General features: G+C 36.9%; 13 protein-coding genes across 13 annotated transcripts; 5 read left to right on the top strand and 8 right to left on the bottom strand. All coding sequences in view use genetic code 12, as the record gives it.

The window, feature by feature from the left end:
- Nucleotides 1–1874: 1874 nt before the first annotated feature.
- On the top strand, nucleotides 1875–2402 carry PVL30_002425 (uncharacterized protein; the record flags this gene model as incomplete). The annotated part of the gene is made up of 1 exon (XM_001523437.1): nucleotides 1875–2402. The coding sequence occupies one exon, from the start codon at nucleotides 1875–1877 to the stop codon at nucleotides 2400–2402; it is 528 nt and encodes a 175-aa protein (XP_001523487.2).
- Nucleotides 2403–4676: 2274 nt separating this feature from the next.
- On the bottom strand, nucleotides 4677–4937 carry PVL30_002426 (uncharacterized protein; the record flags this gene model as incomplete). Its single annotated transcript, XM_061119368.1, has 1 exon — nucleotides 4677–4937. The coding sequence occupies one exon, from the start codon at nucleotides 4935–4937 to the stop codon at nucleotides 4677–4679; it is 261 nt and encodes an 86-aa protein (XP_060975351.1).
- A 3588-nt stretch (nucleotides 4938–8525) lies between these two features.
- Nucleotides 8526–10040, top strand: PDK2 ([Pyruvate dehydrogenase (acetyl-transferring)] kinase isozyme 2; the record flags this gene model as incomplete). The annotated part of the gene is made up of 1 exon (XM_001523439.2): nucleotides 8526–10040. One exon carries the CDS (start codon nucleotides 8526–8528, stop codon nucleotides 10038–10040), a length of 1515 nt encoding a protein of 504 aa, XP_001523489.2.
- Nucleotides 10041–11183: 1143 nt separating this feature from the next.
- PEX13 (Peroxisomal membrane protein PAS20) lies at nucleotides 11184–12587 on the top strand (the record flags this gene model as incomplete). Its single annotated transcript, XM_001523440.1, has 1 exon — nucleotides 11184–12587. One exon carries the CDS (start codon nucleotides 11184–11186, stop codon nucleotides 12585–12587), a length of 1404 nt encoding a protein of 467 aa, XP_001523490.2.
- Nucleotides 12588–12855: 268 nt separating this feature from the next.
- Nucleotides 12856–13191, bottom strand: PVL30_002429 (uncharacterized protein; the record flags this gene model as incomplete). The annotated part of the gene is made up of 1 exon (XM_061119369.1): nucleotides 12856–13191. The coding sequence occupies one exon, from the start codon at nucleotides 13189–13191 to the stop codon at nucleotides 12856–12858; it is 336 nt and encodes a 111-aa protein (XP_060975352.1).
- A 645-nt stretch (nucleotides 13192–13836) lies between these two features.
- Nucleotides 13837–14823, bottom strand: PVL30_002430 (uncharacterized protein; the record flags this gene model as incomplete). Its single annotated transcript, XM_001523441.1, has 1 exon — nucleotides 13837–14823. The coding sequence occupies one exon, from the start codon at nucleotides 14821–14823 to the stop codon at nucleotides 13837–13839; it is 987 nt and encodes a 328-aa protein (XP_001523491.2).
- A 985-nt stretch (nucleotides 14824–15808) lies between these two features.
- On the bottom strand, nucleotides 15809–16369 carry PVL30_002431 (uncharacterized protein; the record flags this gene model as incomplete). The annotated part of the gene is made up of 1 exon (XM_001523442.1): nucleotides 15809–16369. One exon carries the CDS (start codon nucleotides 16367–16369, stop codon nucleotides 15809–15811), a length of 561 nt encoding a protein of 186 aa, XP_001523492.1.
- Nucleotides 16370–16804: 435 nt separating this feature from the next.
- On the bottom strand, nucleotides 16805–18226 carry PVL30_002432 (uncharacterized protein; the record flags this gene model as incomplete). Its single annotated transcript, XM_001523443.1, has 1 exon — nucleotides 16805–18226. The coding sequence occupies one exon, from the start codon at nucleotides 18224–18226 to the stop codon at nucleotides 16805–16807; it is 1422 nt and encodes a 473-aa protein (XP_001523493.2).
- Nucleotides 18227–18710: 484 nt separating this feature from the next.
- On the bottom strand, nucleotides 18711–20220 carry PVL30_002433 (uncharacterized protein; the record flags this gene model as incomplete). Its single annotated transcript, XM_001523444.2, has 3 exons — nucleotides 18711–19965; nucleotides 20132–20139; nucleotides 20212–20220. The coding sequence occupies 3 exons, from the start codon at nucleotides 20218–20220 to the stop codon at nucleotides 18711–18713; spliced, it is 1272 nt and encodes a 423-aa protein (XP_001523494.2).
- A 159-nt stretch (nucleotides 20221–20379) lies between these two features.
- RPN7 (proteasome regulatory particle subunit) lies at nucleotides 20380–21579 on the bottom strand (the record flags this gene model as incomplete). The annotated part of the gene is made up of 1 exon (XM_001523445.1): nucleotides 20380–21579. The coding sequence occupies one exon, from the start codon at nucleotides 21577–21579 to the stop codon at nucleotides 20380–20382; it is 1200 nt and encodes a 399-aa protein (XP_001523495.1).
- Nucleotides 21580–22318: 739 nt separating this feature from the next.
- Nucleotides 22319–23650, top strand: PVL30_002435 (uncharacterized protein; the record flags this gene model as incomplete). The annotated part of the gene is made up of 1 exon (XM_001523446.1): nucleotides 22319–23650. The coding sequence occupies one exon, from the start codon at nucleotides 22319–22321 to the stop codon at nucleotides 23648–23650; it is 1332 nt and encodes a 443-aa protein (XP_001523496.2).
- A 253-nt stretch (nucleotides 23651–23903) lies between these two features.
- On the bottom strand, nucleotides 23904–24464 carry PVL30_002436 (uncharacterized protein; the record flags this gene model as incomplete). The annotated part of the gene is made up of 1 exon (XM_001523447.1): nucleotides 23904–24464. The coding sequence occupies one exon, from the start codon at nucleotides 24462–24464 to the stop codon at nucleotides 23904–23906; it is 561 nt and encodes a 186-aa protein (XP_001523497.1).
- Nucleotides 24465–25498: 1034 nt separating this feature from the next.
- Nucleotides 25499–26515, top strand: TRM61 (tRNA (adenine-N(1)-)-methyltransferase catalytic subunit trm61; the record flags this gene model as incomplete). The annotated part of the gene is made up of 1 exon (XM_001523448.1): nucleotides 25499–26515. The coding sequence occupies one exon, from the start codon at nucleotides 25499–25501 to the stop codon at nucleotides 26513–26515; it is 1017 nt and encodes a 338-aa protein (XP_001523498.1).
- Between the last annotated feature and the right edge of the window lie 380 nt (nucleotides 26516–26895).

Consider the following 26895-nt stretch of genomic DNA (forward strand, 5'->3'; position numbering starts at 1 on the left):
GAAAAAAAAAAGAAAAGAAAAAGAACTAAATCCTTTAAGCGGTTTCGCTTCTCATCTACTAAATAAAAGAAGGTGAAGGTGAAATGATCAAGGTGAACATACAAAGGTTCAAGGTGAAATAGCACGAGGAAGATAAAGAGAACAATAGACTGCCTTGTGAAGTACCACCAAACGAAAAGAAAAAGAAACAAAAAAAAAAAAAAAGAAACGGTACGGTACGGTACGGTACTGTTTTGTTTATTTAACGTCAATCATTGAGAGATACGAGAAATGAAGAGAAGGCAGGTAACGAGATCTAGTGAAGAGAAATGAAGATTCAAAGTCAAAGAAAAGATTTCTTTTTACACAACTCTCTCTCTTTTCAATGCATTATCATCCATATGTGTATTCTTTATCATTTGTTTCAATTAAATTTGAATATTCATATGTTTTCTATTTTTTTTCTTCATGTTGAAAATTTGGTACTGGTTGTCCAATTTTGACCTGTGAGCTCCTTTTGTACTAATCTGTGTTTTGTAATTGTCAAGGCATTTTTCCTTTTTTTGTATCTCTGTTTTTACTGTTGAGATTTCTGGTTTTCAGTGCGATGAAGCAGGTACGGCGTTTTGTGAGGTAAATTGACAAATAAAAAAAAAAAGAAGAAAGTGCCACGAGAGATGAGATACAAAACTGCTGTCTTTGTCGCGCTTACCGCGGTTGTACACATTCTCCTAATAAAACTTCAATAAGGTGCACACTGAGTGAAATTGCGTGATTAACATAAGCCATGATGGCATTGGCTTTGCTTCTTCATCTCTATTGAGTAGTTTGAAATGCCACAGCATGTATACTTGAATATACTTGTATGTGTATATGTTTGCATGTATATCTATATGTATATATATATATACATTCTCCCTCTCTTTGAAGTGTGGTAAGTCAAAGACCTAAGGAATTCACAAGTCTAGTCATTGGATATTATAAGTGTTCGATACTGTCGCTCGCTATTGCCATAGTATTAGGAGTAGTACTATTATCATTAGTAGTAGTAGTATCTTGTAACTACTTTTCTTGTTTGCATAATTGTTGACAAAGTAGCTACAAGTAAAGTACCTACAAGTAGCCATATGCCCTCGGCTAAATCTTGTATTTTTCAACACTCGAAGTGATATATAAATAGCATTGGCACAATCCCCACTTGAAGTTGGAACAAAAGAAACAAAAGTATCCTCAACCATGTAATTTATTGCATATTCCTTTTTTTTTTTTGTTTCTTTGGTTACTCTCTAGGCTTTTAAAATATCTGACATAGTATATTTCACATTTATCTACTGTGTATACTATGCTGTTTAATTAAAACCAACTGTGTGTTTGCAACACACCAAAAGAAAACAATCAAAATCAAAAAATTGAATACAAATCATATAAACCAATAAGGAGGTTTTCACTCGCCAAATGAATAAATTGAAAAGTTACCTTGGTTACACTGGATTCTATCGTTGTTAAATGGTTTTATATTCAACTCAAGTTAGTTGTTATTCGTTACATAATTTATTAAAAGAAAGAAAAAAAATTGAGAGGGCGGGGGGGCAGGTAAACTCGGTAATCATTTGAGGAACACCTTTTAACACTTACACCACAAAATCAAACTCCTTATTTTTTCGCCCCTTTTTGATTTTCTTTTCCTTTCCTTCCTTTTCGTCAAACTCAAAGTATCAATACTTCACTTTTTGAAACTCCACATCAGCTAGAGTGAACATTTAGTTTGGGGTGGATATTATTATCGTTGAAGCATTTGTTTTTATATAGGAAAAACTAAACCCAAACACACACACACACACACACCCCACAAAGAGAGTGTGTGATAGAGTACTGAGTAATAAAAAGCTTTAATCATGTCTACCATCAGTGCCGTTGCAACACCAGTTGAAAGTAACGAAGCTTTGCAACCACAAGTCAAAAGACAAAAATATAACGAAGAAGATGTAAAAGAAGAAAATTTAAATGGAAATGGTGTTAAAAAAGAAAATGTAACTGAAAACGATACCAAAGAAGAGAATTCAATTGAAAGTAGTACCACTGAGGAAAGTTCAACTGAAAACAGTATCAAAGAAGAAAATGCAACCGAAAATAGTACCAATGAAGAAAATGCAACTGAACAACTTGCAGAAGAAGAGGAACAAGATAGACAGTATTATAAAAACTATTTGAACATTCATCCCTATTTTGTATATGATTTACGAACCTATTTTGAGGGCTGCAAACTTGAGGACAAAGACGGCTTTCCATATTGGAATAAAAAATTCTTGAATTACGTTAGTATTGGTCCTCGAGGATTGAAAGAATATCTTTCTGACACCTTGCCCGAGCTGATTCCAGACGAGGATTTTACCAAAAAATCTGAAAAGATTCATTGTTTTTAACGTTGTTTGTTTGTCATGCTTAATAATAGTGTCGAGCTCAATATACATGAAAGAGTACATTTATCGGGTATATATCGAAAATCTAAGAAGCACATGTATCTCTGGATATGTGAAGAGTATGGTAAACTCAATAGTCTTGAGAAAATCGACAAGGTTGATAGGTTATTGGACAAGACTCACGATCCAGAAAAGAGTATTGATCTTAGATTTAGCTATTTTGGCGAGCTTTGGAATTTTCTACATAAACTTGATGAGCCTGAAAAAGAGTGTCTTAAGCATCTTTTGTGGATTTACCCTCATTTAGACGAAGTGAAATATAAATTTTGGCAATTTGATAGTCCCCTTACCGAAAAAAAACTTAAACAATTTGTTGAGGATTCTCCAAAGTTTGCAAGTCTATCGCATACTAGGAACACTCCCAATTCAAATGGAAGAAATTGGAAAATCCAATGTTTCAATTGTTATGGATTGGGTCATAAGAAGGCAAATTGTACATCACCAAAAAGAACTCTGCATATTCCAGACCTTGAAGAACGTTTGTTTTCTAATATCAGAAGAGAAAATTGAAAAAAAAAAAAGAACAAACTAAACAAACTAAACAACCTAAACAACCTAAACAAACTAAACAAACAAATGAATTGAGTTATCTAGATGTGAATGACAAGGCAGTGGGCAAGAGTAAATGAATGAACAAAACGCCGGGGTGAATATTGAATAGGGAGGCGAGAGGGGGGAGAGAGGGGGATAGAAGACTAAATCTCTTAAACAAATTGAGTTATGAAATCTATTACTCAAGATGGAGAAGCAAGCAATATAGAATAAGATATAGAAGCAAGCAATACAGATCAAGATGGAGAAGCAAGCAATATAGATCAAGATGGAGAAGCAAGCAAAAAAAAGACAAAACAATAGATTTTCCTCAAACATCACTTTATCATCTGATCATCTCTTTATCTTCTCCTCATTTGATCTACTCCTTCTTTTTCTCCCCTCCCTTCCCCATTTTGTCCCCTTACTTTACTCTCTATTCTCTATCCACAATTATCCAATTCCAATGAGTCTTAACTTATTCGTAATTCCATATTTCTCCGCATTTCAGGTAAATGATAAAAAAGGAAGAAGTAAAAACTTTTTTTTCCTTTTTAAAGTAAAGAGAAATAGATAGCAGCAGTCTACCCCTCGTCCCCTTCCCTAAAATTTACGCAATCTTTTTTTAAAATAAATTAAAGGAAGATAAGGTGATGCTGAACAATTTTTTTTTACTTTATCATACGGTGCATTGTAATTACGTCAAATCATTCTTCATCAATATATATGTGTATATTTAATATGTGTGTTGTACTCTGCATACATTTATTTATATATATATGTTTTGTTTGCCTATTTCTGTGCAGTAATAATATAGTTAATATGGAGCAAGGGAGACAGGGAGGGGACAAGGGGGGAACAAGGGGGGAAAAAAGAGAAATTTACATGTGAATGTTTTTTTCTTATTTTTTTGTTTCTAGTTAAAGAAGAGAAATTAGAACAAACAGTAATTACAGTTAACAAAAGTCTAGTGCTACCAACTGTTGCAATGGAAAAAAAAAAGAGAAAAGACTAGAAAGAGTAGTATAGTTATACTAGCTTCAATGCTACCATAGAGTGCGCTACATACATATATATATATATTGTATAAGCAGTTTTAGTATTAGTATACGTTCGGGTTAATGGAAGCATCCTAATTGTAAGTGTGCCATAATTTGTATATGGGCATTTAGGATGAACGGATCACGCAAATATATACTGCAGCATAAACTTTATCCCACAATATATACACTAAATTATACAAATATATAGTTTTCAAAAGCAAGAGCTCACAACACCAATACTCCATTTTGTGTTTCTTTGAAAAATTGTTCTTCTTTAGAAGTAAAAAGATACTTTATGTATATGTTTATATATATATATATATATGTATTTTTTTTATAAACATTTTATATCGTATAAGTTATCATAATAAGTAATAGACTATATAAGTAATAGATACAAAAGAAAAGAAGAATTATATATATGTAAACTTTTTAGTTAGTTTAATCTTTCTTTCCTTATTGCTTATTTCCATCTAAACAAAAAAATGTTTAGTGGTTAAAGTCAAAGTCATTCTGGAACCAGCCAGTATAAAACCTTGAGCACAAACTCTGCATCTAATCTTCTAGTCTTGTCTCGTTTCTATTTCATTCACCATAAATAAGTTTTTTTTAACCTCTCCTGTTCTCTTCTCATTCAAAGTCTCTAAGCTCTATTGACTGGACCAGCAGTCAACACTTCTTCGTCACCGTGGATGGTTGGGTGGAAAACTTCTTCGCTTCCGCTATTTGTTGGAGCAGCAGAAGTGTTTGTATTCAAAGTCTTGGTCTCCTGGTACATATTGTTGGAGTAGGGCCTTCTAACTTCACTTGCAGAGTAGTATGACATAGAGGCTGATTTAATTGGGATATAGTGTCTTGAAGCACACTTAAAGTTGGACACGTTAAGAACTCTCTTGATAACCATTGTTGTTGTTGTTGTAGTAGTAGTAGTGATAAAGTATAAGTCTTTTGTTAAGTAATTGTAAGATACAAATATTTGTATATGTGTATATTGGTAAAGTGATGAGTAAGTTTGATGAAGAAAAGAAAAAATTGGAGATGGATTGGAAATTGAAATGGGATATTTCAGTGTCCTTATATATAATTTTTTTTACATTCTCTCTCTCACTATTTAACTCACTATACTTCTCCAGGATGATTCATTGAATCATAATTTTTATTTTTATTTTTATTTTTATATTTTTTGAGTGGTTTGGTGGTTTTAAGGAGCAAGGGTTGAAAAAAAAATATATATAGAAAAGGGAGAATTAGCCGTGGTATGTTTGTACTGTGTTTGTAATAATAAAAATTTTTTTATTTTTTTTTTGCTCTGTTCAAACTTAAAGTAAGAAAGAGAGAGAGAGAGAGAGAGAGAGATTTGAAATTGCTTTTGTGTATTTCCGTTTCCCCAGATTACGTATATGTATATGTATATATAGTCTAAGTAAATACTGCATATAAGTATAATATTCCTTATCAGAATTGAGTCATCATGATATTATCACAGAGAGACAAAGCAAAACAAAAAAAATGAGAGAGAGACAAGAACAAGAACAAGCTCGGTCTATCGGCAACGGAACAACAGAAAAATACATACACACACTTAGAGTGCTACACACATTAATACTAGAGCAACTCTCAGAGAGCACATCCCGGAGTTTAACAATTCTCTCTATGCCTGTCTCTCTGTCTCTCTCTCTCTGTCTGTCTTTTTTTTCTTCTATTTTCTTATTATTTTATTTTTTTTACTTTCCAACAACATACTTTCTGATCACCTGATCTGAGTAACTGGGGTTTATACACTCACAAAGATTCATCAATATTTGCAAATGTGATGTTTCCCCTTTTGTAAGTACCTACTTCTCACATAACCTACATATCTGCTCCTTTTGTTTTTTTTTTTCTTTTAGAGGAAACAAAAAGAATAAACCGAGGGAAATATAAAGAAGGACCTTCTTATTCCTCTATTCTTTCTTTCCTTCTTTCTTTCTCTTTGTTTAGTTAACTTAGAAGCCCAAATTGTTTTCTTTTTTCATCAATTTCAACAATAGGGCTTTAGTATTTATTGTTTGAGATGATTAATTGCTCAATTCAATATACACATGGGGTGGTAGTGTTGGCGGTGTTTAATGTCCTCATATCTTGCAATCAAGTAACAACCAAGTACATAGTATCTACACATAGTAACTACAAGTAGTAACCACAACGGTGTGACGGAGGAAAACTTCCGCATTTTTTTTTTTAATCAAAGAAGATAAAATAAAATAAAATAAAATTTATAAAGTTTAAAAACTTTTCTTTGAGTGTATTGAAAAAATATAACCACAACGGCCCGACGGAGAAGTATCTCCATCTTCAAAAACATTGTGTCTCTTGTTTGAAAGAAGGATAGGAGATAATAATTGGTGAATAGCCCTGGATATTTAATGTATATCATACAATTAGTACGTCATACTATTAACTAGTCACACATACACATTGATATACTGTAATTGCGTAGTCATGTTCACGTTTCAGATTTATGACGAAAGTGAGCTATATAGAATATATAAAAAAAAAAAGAGCACACTCTCAGTTTTAGTAATAGTAGTAGTAGCAATAGTAGTATGTCATATATACATATAAAGTAATATCGCATTGTGATTGGCCAATTAATTATTGTGTTGTCATTTATATATATATATATATATATATATATATTTGCTTTGAATAACACAAACATTGCTTATCGTTGAAAGATTTCCCATTTGGCAAAAACAAATTTGTGGACTGCCTTTCTCACACTCACACATTTCTCTTCTCTCTGTTTGTGTTTCTTTTTCTATCTATTTTGTGTGAGAGTCCTGCATAATGGTACGCCAACGAGTCATCCTTGCCATATGCAAGAATCTGGAGAAACGGAAGAAGGAAGAATTGATGCTGAAAGACACGCACATGATAATTTTTTTATTTTTTTATTTTTTTATATTTATATTGTCATTCTGTTTCTTTGATCCAATCTCTTTTAAACCCTATGGTTTGTTTTTGTTCTTGTTTTTTCAATTTCAATTTCAATTCCCTTTTGTTTATTATTTTTCAAAGAGTTGTATCAACTACATTCAAACTTGTGTCATCAGCGAAATAGGGTTCAAAAATGGTTCAGGTACTAAAAGTAGAGAAGTTATAAGGGATACACGGATGAAGGGATAAAGAAGGTTTTTTTTTTTTTGCTTTTTAGAATTACTGGACAAAACCACAAGTAAATTAAAAAAAACAAGTAATAAGTAAGAAGTGACAGTGCAGTGTATGGACAGTTTAGTCTCTAAGTCACACTATACTAGTCCCCTACTCTCTAACATATAAAAAGTACTTCATCACTAAACACTCTAAAAACCATTGAAGTTGGATAAGTTTTCAACAATTTCACTTCATTTCCATCCTATTCACTGACTTCATCACAGCTCAATTCAAACGTTACTTTAATGTCATTTCTATCTTTCTTTTTTTTTTTGCTCTATTCTTGTTTCTACTACTAGTAGTAACACTAGTACCACGAATGATTACAAAGGTCGTGTAAACAAAGTATCTACAGTACACAAAATCTCATTACACACACTCTCTCTCTCTCTCATTCCTCACCCTTCCATACCCACGCCTCTCTCGCCCCATACTTCTGGCACTACCCCCACGCCTTTCTCGCACCACCCCCTCCCCCCTCCCCACGCATACACCTCTCTACCTCTACGCTTCTACAATATATTCAAACTTGTAACTCTATATAAAAGTATGACATTGACTTAATCACAAACAAAGAAAAAGAGAGAGAGAGAAAGAGATATGGAGAGAAAGACAAATAAATAATATCAACAAGCAATCAAAAGAGAAAGATGGGGAGGAAACGGTGTTCACTTTATAGAAATTGGGCTCTTTTTTCTTTGGTCTGTTTTGTTTTGTCAGTGCCCCGGAATTTAGTTTGGGAATTTTGGTAAAATAAATAAAAAAAATATTAAATTAAATTAAGTAACATTCCGAGCAACAATATATTCTCTCTCTCTCTCTCTCTTGATCGTAATTCTCTTACTCAACTACAATATACCAAAACAATCAACACCTCCAGATTTTCCAACTCTTTTCTCCACACTTCTTTCTATTTTTTTCTCTTTTTTTTTTTTAATTTTCTTTTCCTATTCTTGCGTTGACTTGCTAGAAACATTCATATCCTACAACTAATCTTTATTTTCATACAATATAGCCTTGCAAACTACTATAGTCCCCCCCCCCCTTTCTTCAGTTTCCCCAGTTTCCCCTTTGAATTTGAATTTGAATTTGAATTTGAATTATTAATTATTAATCATTTTGGATTCTTTACCCCCATTTTCTTCATTTAACAGCTTCATAGTCTTGTTCTTCTTCTTCTTTTTGAACAAAGAAAAAAAAAAGCATTATGGGTACAGGGTGGGAATTAACTCAGGCGCTTCGAGAGCACATCTACAAATATGCATCCTTTAATCAAACACCAATATCACTACGCCAGATGGTGCAGTTTGGACCCACACCATCCCCAGGCTCCATATTTCTAGCATCAAAGTTTATTGTCGAAGAGCTCCCCATACGATTGGCCAAAAAAGTAAAGGACTTGGAAAACGCACCTTTGGGATTGAACCAACAACCATCCACCATCAAAGTGAGGGACTGGTACGCCCAATCATTCCAGGAATTGACAGAATTGCACAAACCAGAGATTAATCAAGAGTTGAAAAAATTACTATACAATGGTAACAATGGAGCCAAGTTGACTCCAACAGATGACCAACCACACATTAGAGAAGAAATACACAAGATCCACGACCTGCTGGATGACAACCCTGCTTTAAACAATATATTCAGTGATGACGGAATAGTTGTTCGACATCACCACCACCACCACCATAGTAATAATAATACTAGTAATAGCAGCAACAACAACAACAATACATCTTCAACGACTATAGCAAAAACAAGAATGCCCAAGGACGGTTTACAAGCAGTTGACAATACACTCAACCGCACATCTTCGCCAACTTATGGCCAAACATATTTCCAACCGTGTCCAACAAACATTGTGTGGCCAAGAGAAGTGTACGAGTACAATAAACTAGTATGTGAAGCTATCGAAAAAATCAAAAAACGTCACGACGCTACAGTAGCAACCATGGCACAAGGTGTTAAGGAATGGAAAACACAAAACAAAACAGTTATGGTCAACTCACAAATTCAAACTTTTTTGGACCGTTTCTATATGTCACGTATTGGTATTCGTATGCTAATGGGACAGCACATTGCATTGAACCAAGCACAAAACTCACCAACAAAACAACGCATATCAACCTTTATCAATGGCTCCCAGGGAAACACAAAGAAACCAGGCCGCTCCAATTATGTTGGTGTTATTTGCACCGACTGCAATGTTGGTGAAATTGCAGAGGACGCAATTGAAACAGCAAAGTACATTTGTGAAGAGTATTATGGTCTCTTTGAAGCTCCAGAAATCAAACTCATAACACCAGAACAAGATATCCAGTTTATGTATGTTCCGGGCCATTTGATCCACATGCTTTTTGAAACATTGAAAAACTCGCTACGTGCCACTATTGAATTCCATACACCAAAATTGAAACAAAAATACATTGAAGAGCACCCAGATGCCAAATACGATGAAATCGACTTGAACGATTTGGAATTCCCACCAATAAAAGTAATTATTTCCGAAGGTTCCGAGGATATCGCTATAAAGATTTCTGATGAAGGTGGCGGAATCCCACGCTCATCGCTCCCATTGATCTGGACGTATTTGTATACAACAGTTGATGAGACACCCATCTTGGACCAAAATTACAACCAAACAAGCTTCAAAGCACCAATGGCTGGATTCGGCTATGGTCTTCCAATCAGTAGACTTTATGCACAATACTTTGGCGGTGACTTGAAATTGATCAGTATGGAAGGGTACGGAACAGATGTGTACTTGCATCTCAACAAGCTAAGCAGCTCAAATGAGCCGCTTCCTTGACTAGATTCCATTAAAGGAAGCTGCAGAATTAGTCATTTTGTATTAGTTGCTTGTTTTTATATTGTCTTTACTGGAGCTGTAGTCATGTGGTGAGCAAGAGTTAAGAAAAGGACCTTTTTTTTTGTTTTTTGGTGCTTTGCAGATTAGAGCAGTGTATAAATTAGAACGTGCCCACATGTACACAATCGAAAATCAAATTCAAATTCAAATTCATTTCAAATTCAAATTCAAAATCAAGATGAATGTCGAAAACACACACACACATAAACATATATCTATATATACTATATATCATAAAAATTGAAAATAAACGTTAACGAATGATTAGTGAGAAAAGAAAAAGAGTCACCGATTATATAGGTTTTGTAACAAGCAAAGTTTGTACAACAGTGTACAGAAATGTAAAGAATTGTAAAACAAAACTCAAAGCCCGGTTCTGTGGGAAAAAAAAAAAAAAGAAGAAGCATCTATTCTCTACCCCACCTTTGGACCGAGGAACACTACCCTTGATCTTGTCAGTTTTTTTCCCGCCACCCCCCCCCCCCTTCCCCTCGACGTTTCTTTTTTTCCGCCCTCTCTCTCTGTGTGTGTCTCTCTCTCTTCATTCTACAAGATACTACAACCAGAGGATACTCTTTGTTTAACTAATCATTTAGAGAGAAACCAATCAGAATAGACAATTTTTGCATTCATTTCCAACTTGTTGCTGTTGCTTGTTAAAACATTTACTACGGCAAAGTGTCGGACTCTTTAATACAATACGTTGGTGCAAGTTTCTGCTGCCTGATATATTAAAGTAAGCGGTTTCTTTTTTTTGCATCCGATGCACACACCTACACCTACACTCTCACTCTAAAATTCCAAAAGAGGGAAAGGAAAACGGGAGAAGCAACAGAAGAGTCAAGTGGAGGGGCAACGACACAGAAGAAAAAAAATTAAATTAAAATTAAATAAAATAAAAAAAAAATAAAACAAAAATGTATATGACTCTCACTTTTACTCTCACGTTCCTTTAGAATTTACCACAACTAAATCATCATTACAAAACAAGCACAGCCATCAACAACACCTAGATCAAATATATCCCATCATCTATAAACACACTTTCTTCTTTAGGTAAATAATACACATCAAGTAAAAATAATGTCGACATCAGCCCCAAGAACAAAACCATGGGAGGTATCACAAGGCACAAGCGCAGCTTCAACGCAGCAATCACAGGCTTCCAACACCGCCACCACCTCTACCACCACCAATAGTAACACATCCACAGGAGTAAATCCTGGTGTACCTGATCGTCCAAGCTCACTCACCTCTGATTTCAATAATATGGCAGACTCGTCACCCTATGGCTCAAACAATACATATGGCACCAACACAACATATGGATCTACTAATCGATATGGTTCAGGGTATGGCTCGGGGTACGGTTCTGGCATGTACGGTTCAAGCTATGGTTCTGGGTATGGTTCTGGCATGTACGGCTCATCTGGCATGTATGGTTCAGGGTATGGCTCAGGCATGTATGGCTCGGGCTATGGGTCGTATGGCTCTGGAATGTATGGTGGAGGTGGCATGTATGGATCTGGAATGTATGGCGGAGGAGGAATGTATGGAAATAATAATCCCATGATGCAAGGCGGATTTGGAGAAGGTACACAAGCTACATTCCAGTTGATTGAAAGTATAATTGGAGCCGTTGGTGGGTTTGCTCAGATGCTTGAGGCAACGTATATGGCTACACACCTGAGTTTTTTCACCATGGTGAACCTTGCTGAGCAGTTTGGTAACTTGAAAAATGCATTGGGAAGTTTATTAGGAATATTTGCATTGATCAAGTTTGTCAAGAAAATGTTTGCCAAACTCACCGGAGTCGACTACAACAATGGAATGAATATGGGCGAGTTTATGAAGTTTGAGAAACAACAAAAGAAACTCGAAGAACTGGCAAGAAGACAAGCTGGTGGTGGCCAGGCTGGCAAGCAAGGCAAAGGAAGAATGTCGTTGAAGCCATTGCTCTTGTTCCTTGCCGCTTCAATAGGTTTCCCTTATTTATTGAGCAAAGCTATCCAAATGTTGAATGAACAAAATAGAAGGAAACAGTTGGAAATGCAACAACAACAGCAGCAGCAACAACAACAACTGCAAATGGAATTACAGAATAATAGAAATCCATTTGATCCACTGAATTTACAGTTTGCCAAGGCATTGTACGAATTTAATCCTGAGAACCCTCAAATTGAAATAGAATTGAAGCCAAACGAACTAGTTGCAATATTGTCTAAGCTCGATCCCATGGGTCAGGAGAGTAAATGGTGGAAAGTTCGTTCGAGATCAGGGGCAATGGGGTACGTTCCATCTAATTACCTTTCTGTAATTGAAAGAAAACCACAACAGCAGCAGATCCAAAATGGACCTGCTTCCGTGCTGCTGCTGACTTTACAGCAACAACCGCCGTTGAAACAAGCAGAACTGGCGCCTGCGGGTAAAGTCCCTACACAAGGTTTGAAACCAGAAAAGTTACTAGAAGAGTATAAGAACTTTTAAATGAAAGAGGAAAACAAAAATATATATTTTTTTTTAAAAAAAAAAGAAGAGCAATTGAGAGATTGAATATATTTAATAGCTTTTGACTTGATTTGGTATTTACTTACAAAGCGTTCGTGGCCTTTTGTTTCTTTATCGTGACCTCGAATATTACTTTTTTTCACCTTTTTCTTTCTTTCTTTCTCTCTCTCTTTGGCTTCGACTCTGGCTCTCCTTCGTCAATACCATGGCATTCAGCCCCGCCATTAATGCCTCGCATTTGTTCACCTTACAACCCATCATCAGCACGGCATTGTTCACTCTCAACCATCTTACCTTTATTCTGCAATGAGCCATACCCACCATCTTTGAAATTATTATTCACTCTTTGTCTTTCTTTACTTGACAGAAACGTCTCTTTTACACCATCACTAGTGGCTTTCCCGTATTGAGTTTGTTGTGCGATATCAATCCCTTCAGCAAGATACTCTCCAGTCTTTTTGTTTACGTGTTGCACAATTCTGAAAAGCGGCTCCTTGGTGTTTTGCCAAGTTTCTCTAAGTGAATACGAGCGGGTCGATATAATCAACGGAGTGATAGTAGTGCGAATAATTTCCTTAAGCATTATATATTTGTTTGTAATCACTGTATTTGATCTCACCTATGGTTAATAGAATGGACTTTATTTTGTGAATGCCAAATTATTGTATTTCGAATAGCAAAGTGGCAGGTTTATATACTTGAAAGTATTTGTCATTTGTGGTATTTGATCACCGATGCAGTCATAAGCAGGGGGGGCAAGAAGTCGAAGAAAGGAAGGGCATGGCATGGCGTGGTGTTGCATGTCGTGGCATGGCTTGGTGTAGCGCAGCGTCAAAAACATAGCTAAAAATTTGTCATTCATCTTTATGCCCTTATCATCATGAGTTCCAATAGTACTGTTCTCCACTCTCCTACCCCGCTCCCCTCTTTCTTCTTCCTCTTCTTCTTCTTCTTCTTCTTCTTCCTCCTCTTTCTTCTTCACATTCCATGGATGCTGCATCAACAAGCACATAATTATACTTCCCATTTGTTCCTCCCTTGGTATCATCTCCAACACGTTAGACACATCTTTCACTAGCATTGCACTTCAAAGCAAGTTTTAAAAAACCTACTTGGAACTAATCTACAATCACATCAATTTCTTTTTCTTAGTGTTTGTAAAGAATTAAAAAAAAAGAAAAAAAAATTTATAAATTACGTATAAAATCTAGAACTCTCCCATGCACATTTAGTATACACCGTCGTCTGGTCTATTTTGCTCGGTGTGGGCATCTCTACCCTTTTGTTGCAAACTGCTGTAACCTTGTCCTTGTACATTTTCTCTCACCTTTTGCTTACCTTCAGCCTTAGTTTCCAGAAATTCTTGAGATGATTCCTTAGCCAATGCTGGATCACCATTCGAACCTTCTTCATTCTTTCTGCTAAAGCTTTGAGTGGCTTGAGATGCCTTCTCCTTCAAAATGTCCTCTTCCTGTTTGGCACCACCAAGTGTTTCCTTTGCCTTGTTAGCGGCTTGTTGACCAGCCTCCAGGGCCTTGTTTGCAAGCTCTTCTCCCTTCTCAACGCCATCAGCCAAAACATTACCGGTCTTCTTATTGACCTTGTCTGCAGTTACGCCATCAACGATATTTTGACCTGCTTGTATTCCATCAGCCAAAACATCACCAACTTTCTTATTCACCTTCTCGGCACCTGCAGCCACAGTTTCCTTAGTCTTGTCAATGATATTATCAGTATCGCCAACAGTATCCTGGGCAGTTTGAATACCATCGGCCAACACTCGGCCAGTGGTCTTGTTGATGTCGTCAGCTGCATTCTTTACTTTTTCAGTAGCATTCTTTGTAACATCCTTGGCACCCTCAGTAACATTTTCAGCATTTTCAATTCCATCAGCCAACACTTTACCTGTCTTGAGGTTGGCTTTCGAAGCAATAGAGTCTGCATCTTTGGCAAAATCACGTGTATCCACCTTGGCATCGTGTGCAGCATCTTGAGCATCTTGGATACCATTGGCGAGTTTCCTTCCGGCAGTCAAATTGGCTGATTCAGCTTCATTTTCAAGTTCACCCTCTTTCAATTTCTTCTCCTTCAACCCCTTTTCTCCAAATACAGCCTTGGTGGCAGCATCCACAATACCGTAGTTTCTTGAGACAACAACTTGTTGTCTGTATAATGCAGATGATCTAGTAGTTCTGAGCAATGTTTGACGAAGCATTTTTATTTTGTGATTTATATGATATATGGTAGTTATCTTATGGTAAGTTTATCAGTTATTCTAAATAATTATTATAAAGTAATTGTTTAAAGTCAATTGGAAAAAAAGAAGAAGAAGAAGAAGAAGAAAGAATGGAAACCTTTTGGATGGATGGGATCATCCTGTGGCTTTATATACTCAAGAGTGTAGATTGTAGATCACGTTTCGCAACCATTATCATAGAGTCGGTACACGCAATAGCAACCATAGCTCTTGGGAAACAGCAAAAAAAAAATTAAAAATTAAAAATAATAATCACAGAAATAATGGTGAAAAAAAAAAACAGTACAAAAACAACGTATTGAAAAAATTAAAGTTGACTTGCTAAAGTATACTGTGTACAACTCAAAACAGAACAATTGGAGCAAAAGGAGAAGGAGCGGAAGAAATTACGTCAGATGGTCTGAGGTCATAATTGTAAAAATAGGAGAAAGAGGAATTAAAGCTAATAAGGAGGAGATCTTATTATTGCTTCGAGGTGGTTGGTGCAAAGTTGAAACAAAAAATTAAAATTAAAACAAAAATAAAATTAAAATTAGAAAATAAAAACTGCTCATTGCTACTTGCCCTGAAGCATTGTTTCACATATGTTGGTCCTACCAATATAGAAAAAAGAAAAATGGAAATACTAATATCGAAACCAGTAGGGACATGGTTATTTTGAGCAAAAAGAGTAAAATATACTAGCAATGTTATAGTCTCGGTCCTCATCGCAATAAATTGTAAAATTGAAAAGAGCTAAAAGAATGAAAGGTTGAAAAATTGAAGGTTGAGTAATGAAGATTTAATAATGAAAGTGTATTGAACTAAAATGAAGAAGAGAAAGAAAGAGAGAAAGAAAGAAGAAAAAGTAAAAGAAACACACTCACACCCACACACTAATTGTCTAATTATCGTATTAAACTATATATCTACTAAAACTCTGGTCAATATGGGCATTCGACCTCTAGTAAACACCATCGTCGGGTCTGTTTTGTTGCACTGGCGCTTCTCTACCTTTCTCTTGCAAACTAGTGTATCCTTGACCTTGCACGTTTTCATGAACTCGTTCCCTTGCTTCCTCCTCCTCTTCTTCCTCAATCACTGTTCTCTTGCTTCTTTTCAATTTTCCATCCTTCTCCTCAACACGTTCAAACTCCTCAATTGATGCTCCTTCAACAGCTGGATCGTTGCCTGCAACTTCATCGGCTAATCTTTTGGCGTATTCGCTTATCCCTTCTGCCTTATCTGAGAATTCCTTTGTGGCATTCTGTGTAGCGTCTTTAGCACCATCAACTGCTTCACTTGCTTTATCGGCAACTTGTTGTCCTGCCTGCTTAGCCTTATCAGCAAGTTCCTCACCTTGTTCTTTTAATTCACCTTCCTTAGCCTTCTTCTCCTTTAACCCCTTTTCACCAAAAACTGCCTTGGTGGCGGAGTCGATTATACCATAGTTTCTAGAGGCAACAATAGGGCTTCTGTAGGCGATTGATGGTCTAATTGATCTAAAAAGTGTAGAGCGTAACATGTTTAGTTATATAGTGAAATAAAGAATTGAAGATTAAGGAATTAAAATGTAAAGAATAAGTTAATTTGTATTAAGGAGAACCTTATTGGTGACGGTTATATATATATATATATATATATATAAATTCTTCTATTCCTATATTCATATATTCATAAATATATATTTAGCTATATCACGGGACCATTTAAATTCGCAGCCGAGTTTTAATAACGCAATAGCAACTATAATAACCTCCTGAATATTCACTCGCACACTCACTCATTCTCTCTCTTACCATTCACGTGCACAAACGAACACAAAAACGTCAGATTTCCTTAATTAACGGTTCTCGTAGAAGGTTCTATATAAAACTACCCCGGTTTTTATTTTTTAAAAAATGAAAGAAAAAAAAAAATAAATATTGTGTGTGCAAAACGTCATAATACCTTTCAGGTTTCAATTTTCTTCACGCCTAATTGTACCAGTGTTATCAGAGAAGTTTCCAGAACTAGCAGGTGGGTTGACTGGTGACGCAGAGTCTATGCTACTGCTTTCACTCTCACTAGTTGTGGTATCCTGCAAAGCATCAATATTAGTTGTGTGAGGAGAAAAATTAACCCTCCTAGCACTCCTAGATGAATCATTTGAAGCACTGCGTCTTCGACGCATTCCATCACTGAATTCGTCAAAATCACTCTCTTGGTCTCCATCTACATCAGCGTCGATATCATCATCATCATCAATAGCATCATCATCATCATTTACACCACCGCCACCACTATTTAACGTGCTGTTACTATCGTTGGTTGCTCTTCTCCTTCTTCTTCTCCTTCTTGCCGTAGTTGCTGCTGCTGCTGCTGTTGCCGCTGCCGATGCAGCCCCAGCAGCCGCATTTCGTGTCCTCCTATTGTCCCTCGTCGTTCTCCTTAGCGAGTTTAGTCTTCGTGTGCTAACAAATGGATCACCAAATGGGAATTTTCGAGGAATAACAATGTTTGGGTCTCTAGATCTCAAAGGCCTTGGATAGTTGGAAGGGGTTGCCCACTCTTGAGTTAAATGCGTATCAGTTACTGGTGTGATCGTAGGGTTGAAAGGACGTCTAAATGGATTAAAAACATCCGTCGAGTGATCCATCATATGTTCAATCATGTCGGAACGATTGTTGAAATTGGTCACTACATTATTCTCAATAGTCTCTCGCTTAACTCTCTTGGGATCATGCCTTTTCGCCTCAACTTCTCTTCTGCACAATGGACAAGAGACATTAGCCTTTAACCACTCAACAATACACGAGAGACCGAAAATGTGTTCGCACTCGGGCATCTTCACCGCAATATGACCCTCTCTCTTATATTTCTCTATCCTCTTGTCCTTGTTCTCCTTGTCTTCACTCTTGTAACCTGGAAATTGGTCTTCAATAGTGACTTTCCTGAATGTTGCCAAATTGCGTTGTGGGAATCTACTATAATGTTCTGCAGCAAGATCAGTGGGGAAAAACATATAGGGGTCATTAAACTTGGCTGTTGTCTCTAGTGGCTCTATGTAAATGCCATGCTCTTTTAATAGATTCTCTTTAAACTCCTTATCCTGTAACAACTTTTCCGTGACTCTTTTATTAGCTAGTGCCTGTTCACCGGCTTTACTCTCCTCGATCACTATAGGTTCGGTCTGAAACTTTTCATAACATATGGGGCAGTCTTTATCGAGGATCTGACTAATGTCAACCTTGATCAAACTCGCAATAGCTTCATCTGAAGCCAGTCGCCCTCTGATACCTGTGGAATCCAAAACTCTGTCAAACACATCTCGTAACCAAAATGGAACATTGTTTTCCATATCGTCGGATAAGTTCAAATCAATAATAAATGGCGAGTCCATGGGAAAAATGCAAATCAAAAAAAAAAAAAAATCAGTGTATAGGTTTAAAGCAGGCGTATATGCTGAGTAAGGAGAAAGATGAGGGGGTGAAGCTAGGAAAGTGAGAAGTTACCACTAGCTGTATTAGTGAACTGGGAAATGTAAAAAATACAAGTAACAGTTTCTAGTAGTTTGTTTCGAAGTTAAAAAAAAAAAAAGGAAAACGAGCCTGAAAATAATATGCCATTATTCTTCTTAAAAGAAAAAAAAAAAAAGAGGAAAAGAAAAAGAAACATACACGAAGCGAAAGTGCGGCATAGATCATTAACCCAAGAAAACACATCATCCATCACCCAACTTAACCGTCATCTTCAACACCAATATCGTTAGTGTGTGTATATATTTTTTATTCTCTTGCGCTTTCTAAATTAAAGTAATATACTGTATTATCTTTTAATCCTAAACTCTAATTTTTTAACCCTATAAAATTATCCATTGATCCTCCTTATAGCCTGGGGAATCCATAACTATCTCGAATATACTGTATCTGCGTCTTTGCTGCATCTGGCAACTGGTCAAATTGCACTTTTCCTAATGAAAGAGCTTCTGCAATGAGTTGAGCTTGACTTGGATCCATTGAAAGTAATGCCCTTTGTGTAGCAACTGGTAAGTGTGGCCACCTTGACCCAGAAACATTCTGCAGTTGTGGCTGAGGCGCTGATGCTTGTCCATATTGAATATTTCCATTATAATATCCTTGACGTTGCTGTTGCTGCTGCTGTTGTGCTTGATGTGGTTGTGGTGGTAATTGTGGTGGTAATTGTGGTGGCATTGATTGTTGCATCGGTTGATTGTATTGCGATGTGTTAAGTTGGGGTTGGGTTTGTGGTTGTGGTGTAGACGACGCTGATGACGCTGCCTTTTGACTCTCTGAAATCACATCTATATCGATAAATCCCATTAATAACAATGCCTGAGCTGCACACAAAGCATAGCTAGAGCTTCCTTGAAGAATCAGCAACGCTCGCTGAGGATCAGTCATTACAAGATTCTTCATATTTGCAATAAGCTCAACCATTTGTGGCGGAGTGACTATACTCAAGTTCTCGTCAACTTTACTATTCTTGGCAAATGGTAAGGAAGCAGTGTGTGGCAAATTTCTTGAAGCGTGGACTAATCGATTTGGCATTTGTTGGTGAGCACCATAACCCATTGGTCCGGAAGCTCCACCAACTCCTCCCCCTGAAACTACTGGTGGAGGAGGAGTCATTAATCTCTGTTGCTGTTGTGGAGGAGTTGGTGGGAATGGAGAATTGAGCCTATTCATAGTTGGAACTCCACTATTGTTTACTCCTGCTCCTAATCCGGCTCCATTACTTAATTCTGGAGGTAAGCGAACATTCTGTGGAATCTTTGTTCGACTTAGATTTAAAACTCTTTTTTGTTCATAAACACCCGTTCTTTGCCCTTCCTTAGAGCCTTCAATTTTTAATCGTTTTTGCGACCCATTAGGCTGTAGTATGACAACCGAGCCGAGTAACTGCGCTGCACGTTGGGCATCGCGTACTGTTTGATACTCAACAAAGCAGAATCCTTTATTCTTGCCTTCAAAGTCGTATCCGAGTCTCACATCTACAATGTTTCCCGTTCCACTTACAATGGATTTCATCGTCTCCTCATCCCATTCAAAAGGTACCAGCCCAATGTAGAGAATAGTAGAGGTGATGGGTTTCGGAGGCATGGCGAGAACAATCAGTCGGCTATATCAATAACAATATTAAAGAATACTAATGATGATGATAATAATGATAATGGTGAAAAAGAAAAGGTGGGAAAAGGTGGAAGAAAAAGAAAAAGAAAAAGAATGAGAGAATGAGAGATCTTGTGTGTGTGTGCGTGTGTGTTTGCGTTTGATGGTCCATCAACGAGAGCCGCTTCGTTTTTTTACCTTTCTTTTTTTTTTTCTTTCTCTCTCTCTCTCTCGCTTTTGCATTTTCATTTTTGACAGAGAACATTCCAAAAAACGAAAAATAAAGAAATAAAGAGAAACACAGAGAGAGTGTGAGAGAGAGAGAGAGAGAAAGAGGAAAAACTCCTAAAAGATTAAGCACAAACTAATAAGTCGTGTACATTTCGCATATCCAGTCTAGTCTATTTTACTATTAATCTATAAACTATACTCTTTCAGCACCACTCAACTTTACAGCTGCTCCATATTTTTGCAACTTGGTCAAAAGCGCATCTCCTTGCTTAATCAACAAGTGGTACTGGTTATTTTTGTTATCTGGTCTATTGGTCTCGATGATTCCATTCACCTTATCAATCACACAATTGAGCTTGTTGTTGGGGATAAACTTGCAGAGATCTTGGTCTAAAAACTCCTCGCTGATGTTGAAGTTAGCAGCCATTGACTTTATCGACAATGACTTGTAACTCTCCAACAATTGTCCATATGCCTTGCATCTCATTTCTCGAAGGAAATAGTTGGCATGTGCATGCAAGTATTTGTTTGGTATAAGGAGCCTATCGTATGATTGCAAGAGATACTCAAATAAGCAATTGTATTGGCAAGTGTATAATGAGTTGGTCAAGTTCAACAAGGGTTCCAAACTAGGTGCTGTTGAGTATATAGACAAAATCTCTGGCGAGTCAATAACTTTCTCTTTCAAGTCAACACGATCCAATGAGAGTACTCCGGCCACAATGGCATAATGGGCAATTTGTTCATACGAACACAACTCAGTCGATGTGAATGTAGCCAAAGAGTCAATAAGCAATTTCGCAGCCTCGGCAAAGTTCCTCGTGGCCAAAAAGTAAATCCCTTCGTATGCCTTGAACCTATTACGACGTTCCCAGTCTCCACCCTTTTCAATCAAGCTAGCAACTTGATCCAAATCCTTTCGTACTTGTGCTAAATCATTGAAGAAAAAGTCAAGACGTGCAAGCGTTAAGTAATGGTCAATCTTGGCACCTGTCCCTATAGCCATTTCCAACACTTGCTTAAATGTCTCGTTTGCAGCCTCACGGTCAAGGATCTTGGTATAATATTCGGCAAGTTTCGTGGTTTCTGTCGCCACATCCAACTCCGTTTCTTCTTCACCCCCTGCCTCCTTGATTTTGGCCTTGAGTTCTTCAATGTGTTTTTCGTTTTCATCAACTAGCTGTTTGTAGATCCCTTCGTCATAAGGAAAGTCTTCTATCACTGTGTGTAAGTATTGGTAGTATGGTGCTGCTTTTTCACTCTTGATTGTATCAACAATATTGCCAATTATTTTTTGACGCTCATCCTGACTCAATTTTGTATGTTGTAGCAAAAACTGACTCTCTGAGAGCTTGTAATCTGGAATCTTTGGAACGTCTGACTCAATGCTCATGCTGTAATGATTGGGAAAGGAGGATGTTTGTCTTTGAACCAATAAATGTGTTGACAGAGAATTTGATGGCGAAAATCCAACCAGGAAAATGATTGAGAAAGAAAGAGAGAGCGAGAGAGAGAGAGAGAGAGAGAGTGTGTGTGTGTGTGTGTGTGTGTGTCGTAACTTATTGTCGTAAACTCGTGTGAAGAATTCTGCGACAATTGAATGTCCAATTTTTCTTTGTCTCTTTTTGTGAAAAAAATTTCCAAACGTGTCGTAGATCTCGGGTAAATCTTGAGAAGAAAAAAAAATCCCCACCTCTCCGTCACCTTATTGTATTCTCGCTTCGTTACCCTTTCCCGTTCTCTCGTAATACAAAACGAAAATCCGTCTATTGTGGGGTTGGCAAAATGACAGTATAAAAATTAAAAAATTTATATAATTAAAGGAGGAGGGGGGGGGAGTGTTCAGAGTTATACACTGAACCGGACTTTAAAATGCTTTCTTAATCCTTCTCGAATACAAAATTTATTATCCGTTTTTCTACATCTACTATATATATATATATATTATAAAAGTTTTTTGAACATCTGGATTCGATTTTGTTTAACAACTTTCCAACTAGGTATCAGACACTCACCATCCCCCACCCCTCCAAATCTAATACACCGTGAGCCTCTCTCTCTCTCTCTGCGTGTCCACCCCACTACTTTACTTTTCAACATTACACTCCTCTTGACTTTTACAATAACTCCCAATGTCAGTGAAAGACGAAATTCCAGCAGTTTTTCTTGAAAAAATATCTCCTCGTGGTCTTGAAGCAATTCAAAAGACTAAGGACTTTGTCAACGACTATTGTCTTCCTGCGGATAAGATCTACTATGAGCAGATATCAACAGATCCAGCAACGAGATGGACTCAAGTTCCTCCAATAATCGAGACCTTAAAAACCAAGGCTAGAGAATTGGGATTATGGAATATGTTTCTCTCCAAGCATTACAAGGAAGGACCCCAATACACTAATTTGGAATATGGTTTGATGGCGAGGTACTTGGGTCGTTCGCACACCGGACCAGAGGCTACTAATACAAACGCTCCCGATACAGGTAATATGGAATTGTTTGCCAAGTACGGCACTGAGCATCAAAAGGAAAAGTATTTGAAACCATTGCTTGATGGTAAGATTAGATCCGCTTTTTTAATGACTGAAAAGGGAACATCCTCATCAAATGCTTTGAATATCCTGACCAGTGCTGTAAAGAACAAAAGAGGCAACTACGTGTTAAATGGTGTCAAATGGTTTGCCTCGGGAGCTGGAGATCCTAGGTGTGCTGTTTGGCTTATTATGTGCAAAACTGACGATAACAAGGAAAAACCTTATAGGAACCATACCGTGTTGATTGTGGATGCCAAACGTGCTTTGGAATCTGGCAAAGCCAAGTTGATTAGACCTTTACATGTTATTGGGTTTGACGATGCACCACATGGCCACTGTGAGATTTCCTTTACTGATTACGAAATACCTAGCGACGAAATGCCTCATGTTGTTATGGCCGGTGAAGGTCGAGGCTTTGAGTTGATCCAGTCCAGGTTGGGGCCAGGTAGAATCCACCATTGTATGAGAGCAATAGGCACCGGTGAGTTTGCTTTGATGCGCATTGCGCAAAGGGCAAACCATAGAATTATTTTTGGCAAGCCAATGAATCAGAGAGAAAGTTTCCTCTACAAATATGCACAAAGCAAGATTGATATTGAAAGGTGTTTCTTACTAGTCCTTAATGCTGCACACAAGATTGACATTTCAAATGCCAAATTGGCACAACGAGAAATTGCTATGGCCAAGATTGAAACCCCAAGAACAATTTCAGATATCCTTGACTGGGGAATCCAAGTATTCGGCGCAGAGGGTGTTTCCCAAGATGTCGAATTGGCTAGAATGTACGCTTTGAACAGAACTTTGCGTATCGCTGATGGTCCAGACGAAGCTCACTTGTCACAATTAGCACGTAATGAAGCAAAGAAATTCACTGAGATTGATAAGTATTTTGCAAACTTTGACTCTCAGCAACAAAAGCTTGCTAAGTTTTAATTAGACGAAGTTAATTGATTGGTTGTTATTGTTTTTGTTCGTATCTATCTTTGAGAACCTTTTCTGTTTGTTTCTTTTTTTCTTCCTTTTTCTAATTCTTGATTTTCAAATTTTAATTTAAAAGGAAAAGAAATTGAGCATATTTAATAACTTGTAAACAAGTTCAACAAAAATCAATAACGATCAAGAAAGTTCAGGAAAAAAATTTAGAAAAAAAAAAACCACAGAGGGGAAAGCTCCTTCATTTATTTCTTTAGTACAAATCAGATTTATAAAAGTCATTTACCAAACCCTGCTTCAACAATGTCTTTGTCCTTCGTTTCTCTTGTTTCACTTTTTGTTCGTGTTTGAGCTTCAACCCCTTTTCGGCTTCTTCAAATGGAATTTGCTGTAATTTCTCTAAATGGCCATCTTCTGTATCAATATCCAACTCTCCCATCATCACGACATTCTCACCACGTACCATAAACACCCCTCTGTATTCCTCGCCAAACTGTTTCGGCTGTCCATCGTTTTCATCTCCATCTAGGTATATCCGTTCAAAAGTGTCCTGTAGCACCAAATTGGCAAATTGATCGAATGTTCGCAAAATACCAAACAAATTGCGTCCATCACGTAATAGCACAAAGATCTTGCGATCTACTGAGCCAACTATTGCGGCTGCTGTTGTGAATGCATAACTCTCCAAGTATAAATTCTCCACATTAGTAGCAAAAGGATCACTCGACTTTTGTTTCTGTGATACTGTGGAAGATCCTGGCTGACTTTGTTGTTGCTGTTGCTGTTGTTGTTGTTGTGGAGACGCGCTAGACATTATAACCCAATCAAGAACTGCAAATTCTTTTTTTTTTTTCAAAGTATTCTAGAATGGTGGTAACTGTAATGGTATTTGGCGGAAATGAAGCAAACAAGTACTTTGTTTTTTGCTGGTGGTGCCGGTTTTAGTAGTAGTTCTTGAAATTTTGGTGGATGGCTCGTTGACGTCTGCTAAGGTTTTGGTGCTATTCGCACGACCTTGTAATTCTTTTTACATTTTCCAAACCAAGACTAAAAAAACTATGTTTAAGAAGAAATGTAAGGGTAGAGATGGATCATTTAAGTGGATTTGATTTTGTTTTAAATCATGTGGTGACTTTCTTTTACTACCTGGTTATCTCTCAACCAGTTTTTCTTCTTTGTAAATGGCAAAAGTTGGCTTTGTTTTTTTGTTTAATTCTGCTTTTTTTTGCTTTTTTTGGTTTTTTTGCCTGTTTTTGGCGTAAAAAGTACCAAGCAATTTGTGTAGACTGAGAATGAAGTTCAAATGATTAATATTATTTCATACCTCTTACATTGTGAGGGAAAAAAGAGTTCAAAGAAAAAGTTTTAATCAGGATACAGAAGCAATCAAGTTGTGTTGTTTAGGAAGGATATACATGTACCAAATTTAAAATGTTATTTTATGTTAAAGGGAAACAGGATTATTTGTATTATCAATAGCACTCATTATTTTTTGTGGGAGTATAATTTCGCTGCGAAATCAAAGTGCTTTAGCTTTGGTGTTCTTGAGAATTTGGATATTGGTTTAAGGGACGAAAAAAAAAAAAAAAGTATGTATATCTCATCGACCATCGTAAAAGCATCACTATCACACAACAACCACACCCGAAACCAAATCGAAGACGAAAACCAGCACCCAAAATTAGCATTTAAAATAAGCACCTAGAACAACCATCTAGCAGCATTACCATATATTCTGTAGTTCAACAAGGCAAAACTTCGTTTCTTCTTTTTAACGAAATACAGAAATAAAAAATTTGAAAAAAAAAAACGAAACAAATTATAAAACAAAACAAAACAAGATAAGCAATGTCATTTACAGGCTTCAAAACAATTATAGAGGAGGGTGATCTTGTGCTTGCATTCATCAATAGATCAACAATAAAACCCATAACAATCACCAAGGGAGAAACATTGCAAACAAAATTTGGGCATTATCACCATGATGCAATGATTGGAGTGCCGTATGGTTCTCAAATCAGCGGCGCAAAGGGGTATGGTTTCATTCATTTACTTAATCCGACACCTGAAATGTGGACTTTATCATTACCGCATAGGACACAAATAGTTTATACTCCTGATTCCTCATACATTGTTCAACGAATGAATGTGAAACCAGGCTCAAGAGTGATTGAAGCAGGAACAGGATCTGCATCGTTCACCCACGCATTTGCAAGGACAGTGGCAGAACAGGGAAAAGTTTTCACCTTTGAGTTTCACGAACCTAGATACCTCGAGGCCAAGAAAGAATTAGAGGAGCACGGCTTCCAAAACATCACTATAACGCATCGCGATGTTTGTAAAGATGGGTTTCAAATAAAGAATGGAGATGAAGGATCTTTTGAAGAGATTAATGGAGATGCTATATTCTTGGACTTGCCCTCGCCGTGGGATGCAATCCCACACCTTGACTCCGTGATTTCCAAACACAAAAGAGCTGCTATATGTTGCTTTTCGCCGTGTTTTGAACAAGTGGAGAAAACAGTAACTGCATTGGAAGAAAATGGGTGGACTAGCATTGAAATGGTTGAAGTTGCCGCGAAAAGATGGGAAGCTAGAAAAGAGATGAAACGAGACGTGCATAGTGCCATTAATAGGATTAGGGACATACAGCAGAGGAAAAAACACGGAATCGAGAGTTTAAGAGCAGGTGTTGTGCCGGACAAGATGGCCAAGGTGCAGGAAAACGGGTTTTTGTCTGTGAAGAAGAGCGCAAAGGTGAAGGAGGGTGATGCTGGGTATGAATGGATAGATGTGACTAAAGTAGAGCCTGAGATCAAGAGTCATACATCTTACTTGACATTTGCATATAAGCTCTTAGTTTAGATTATTGATAGAACACAAATCAAATAATAATAAAAAAATCAGAAAATGAAGCGAAGTTGGCTTCGAAAATTTATTCAAAAGACTCCCATATATTTTTTTTTTGGTTAATTGTAGAAGGGCAGTGTTATATGTTTGCAGCCCATATGGTAGCAACTATTATTTACTGCGTGGGTATATTTAGTAGTAGTATCTAGTAATACCTTTTCTTGTTCGCATTATTCACTCGGTCGGGATTAATTCCGACGATTAACAATCGAGATTAAACAGTTTGTTCCCAACCTTCACCACCACTACCACTACCACTACCACTACCAACAGCAAACAATACAACATAAACCATCATCATCACCATCATCACTATCACTATTACTACTGTCACC

This window comes from Lodderomyces elongisporus, chromosome 3 (assembly GCF_030384665.1).
Source record: "Lodderomyces elongisporus chromosome 3, complete sequence".
NCBI lineage: Eukaryota > Fungi > Ascomycota > Pichiomycetes > Serinales > Debaryomycetaceae > Lodderomyces > Lodderomyces elongisporus.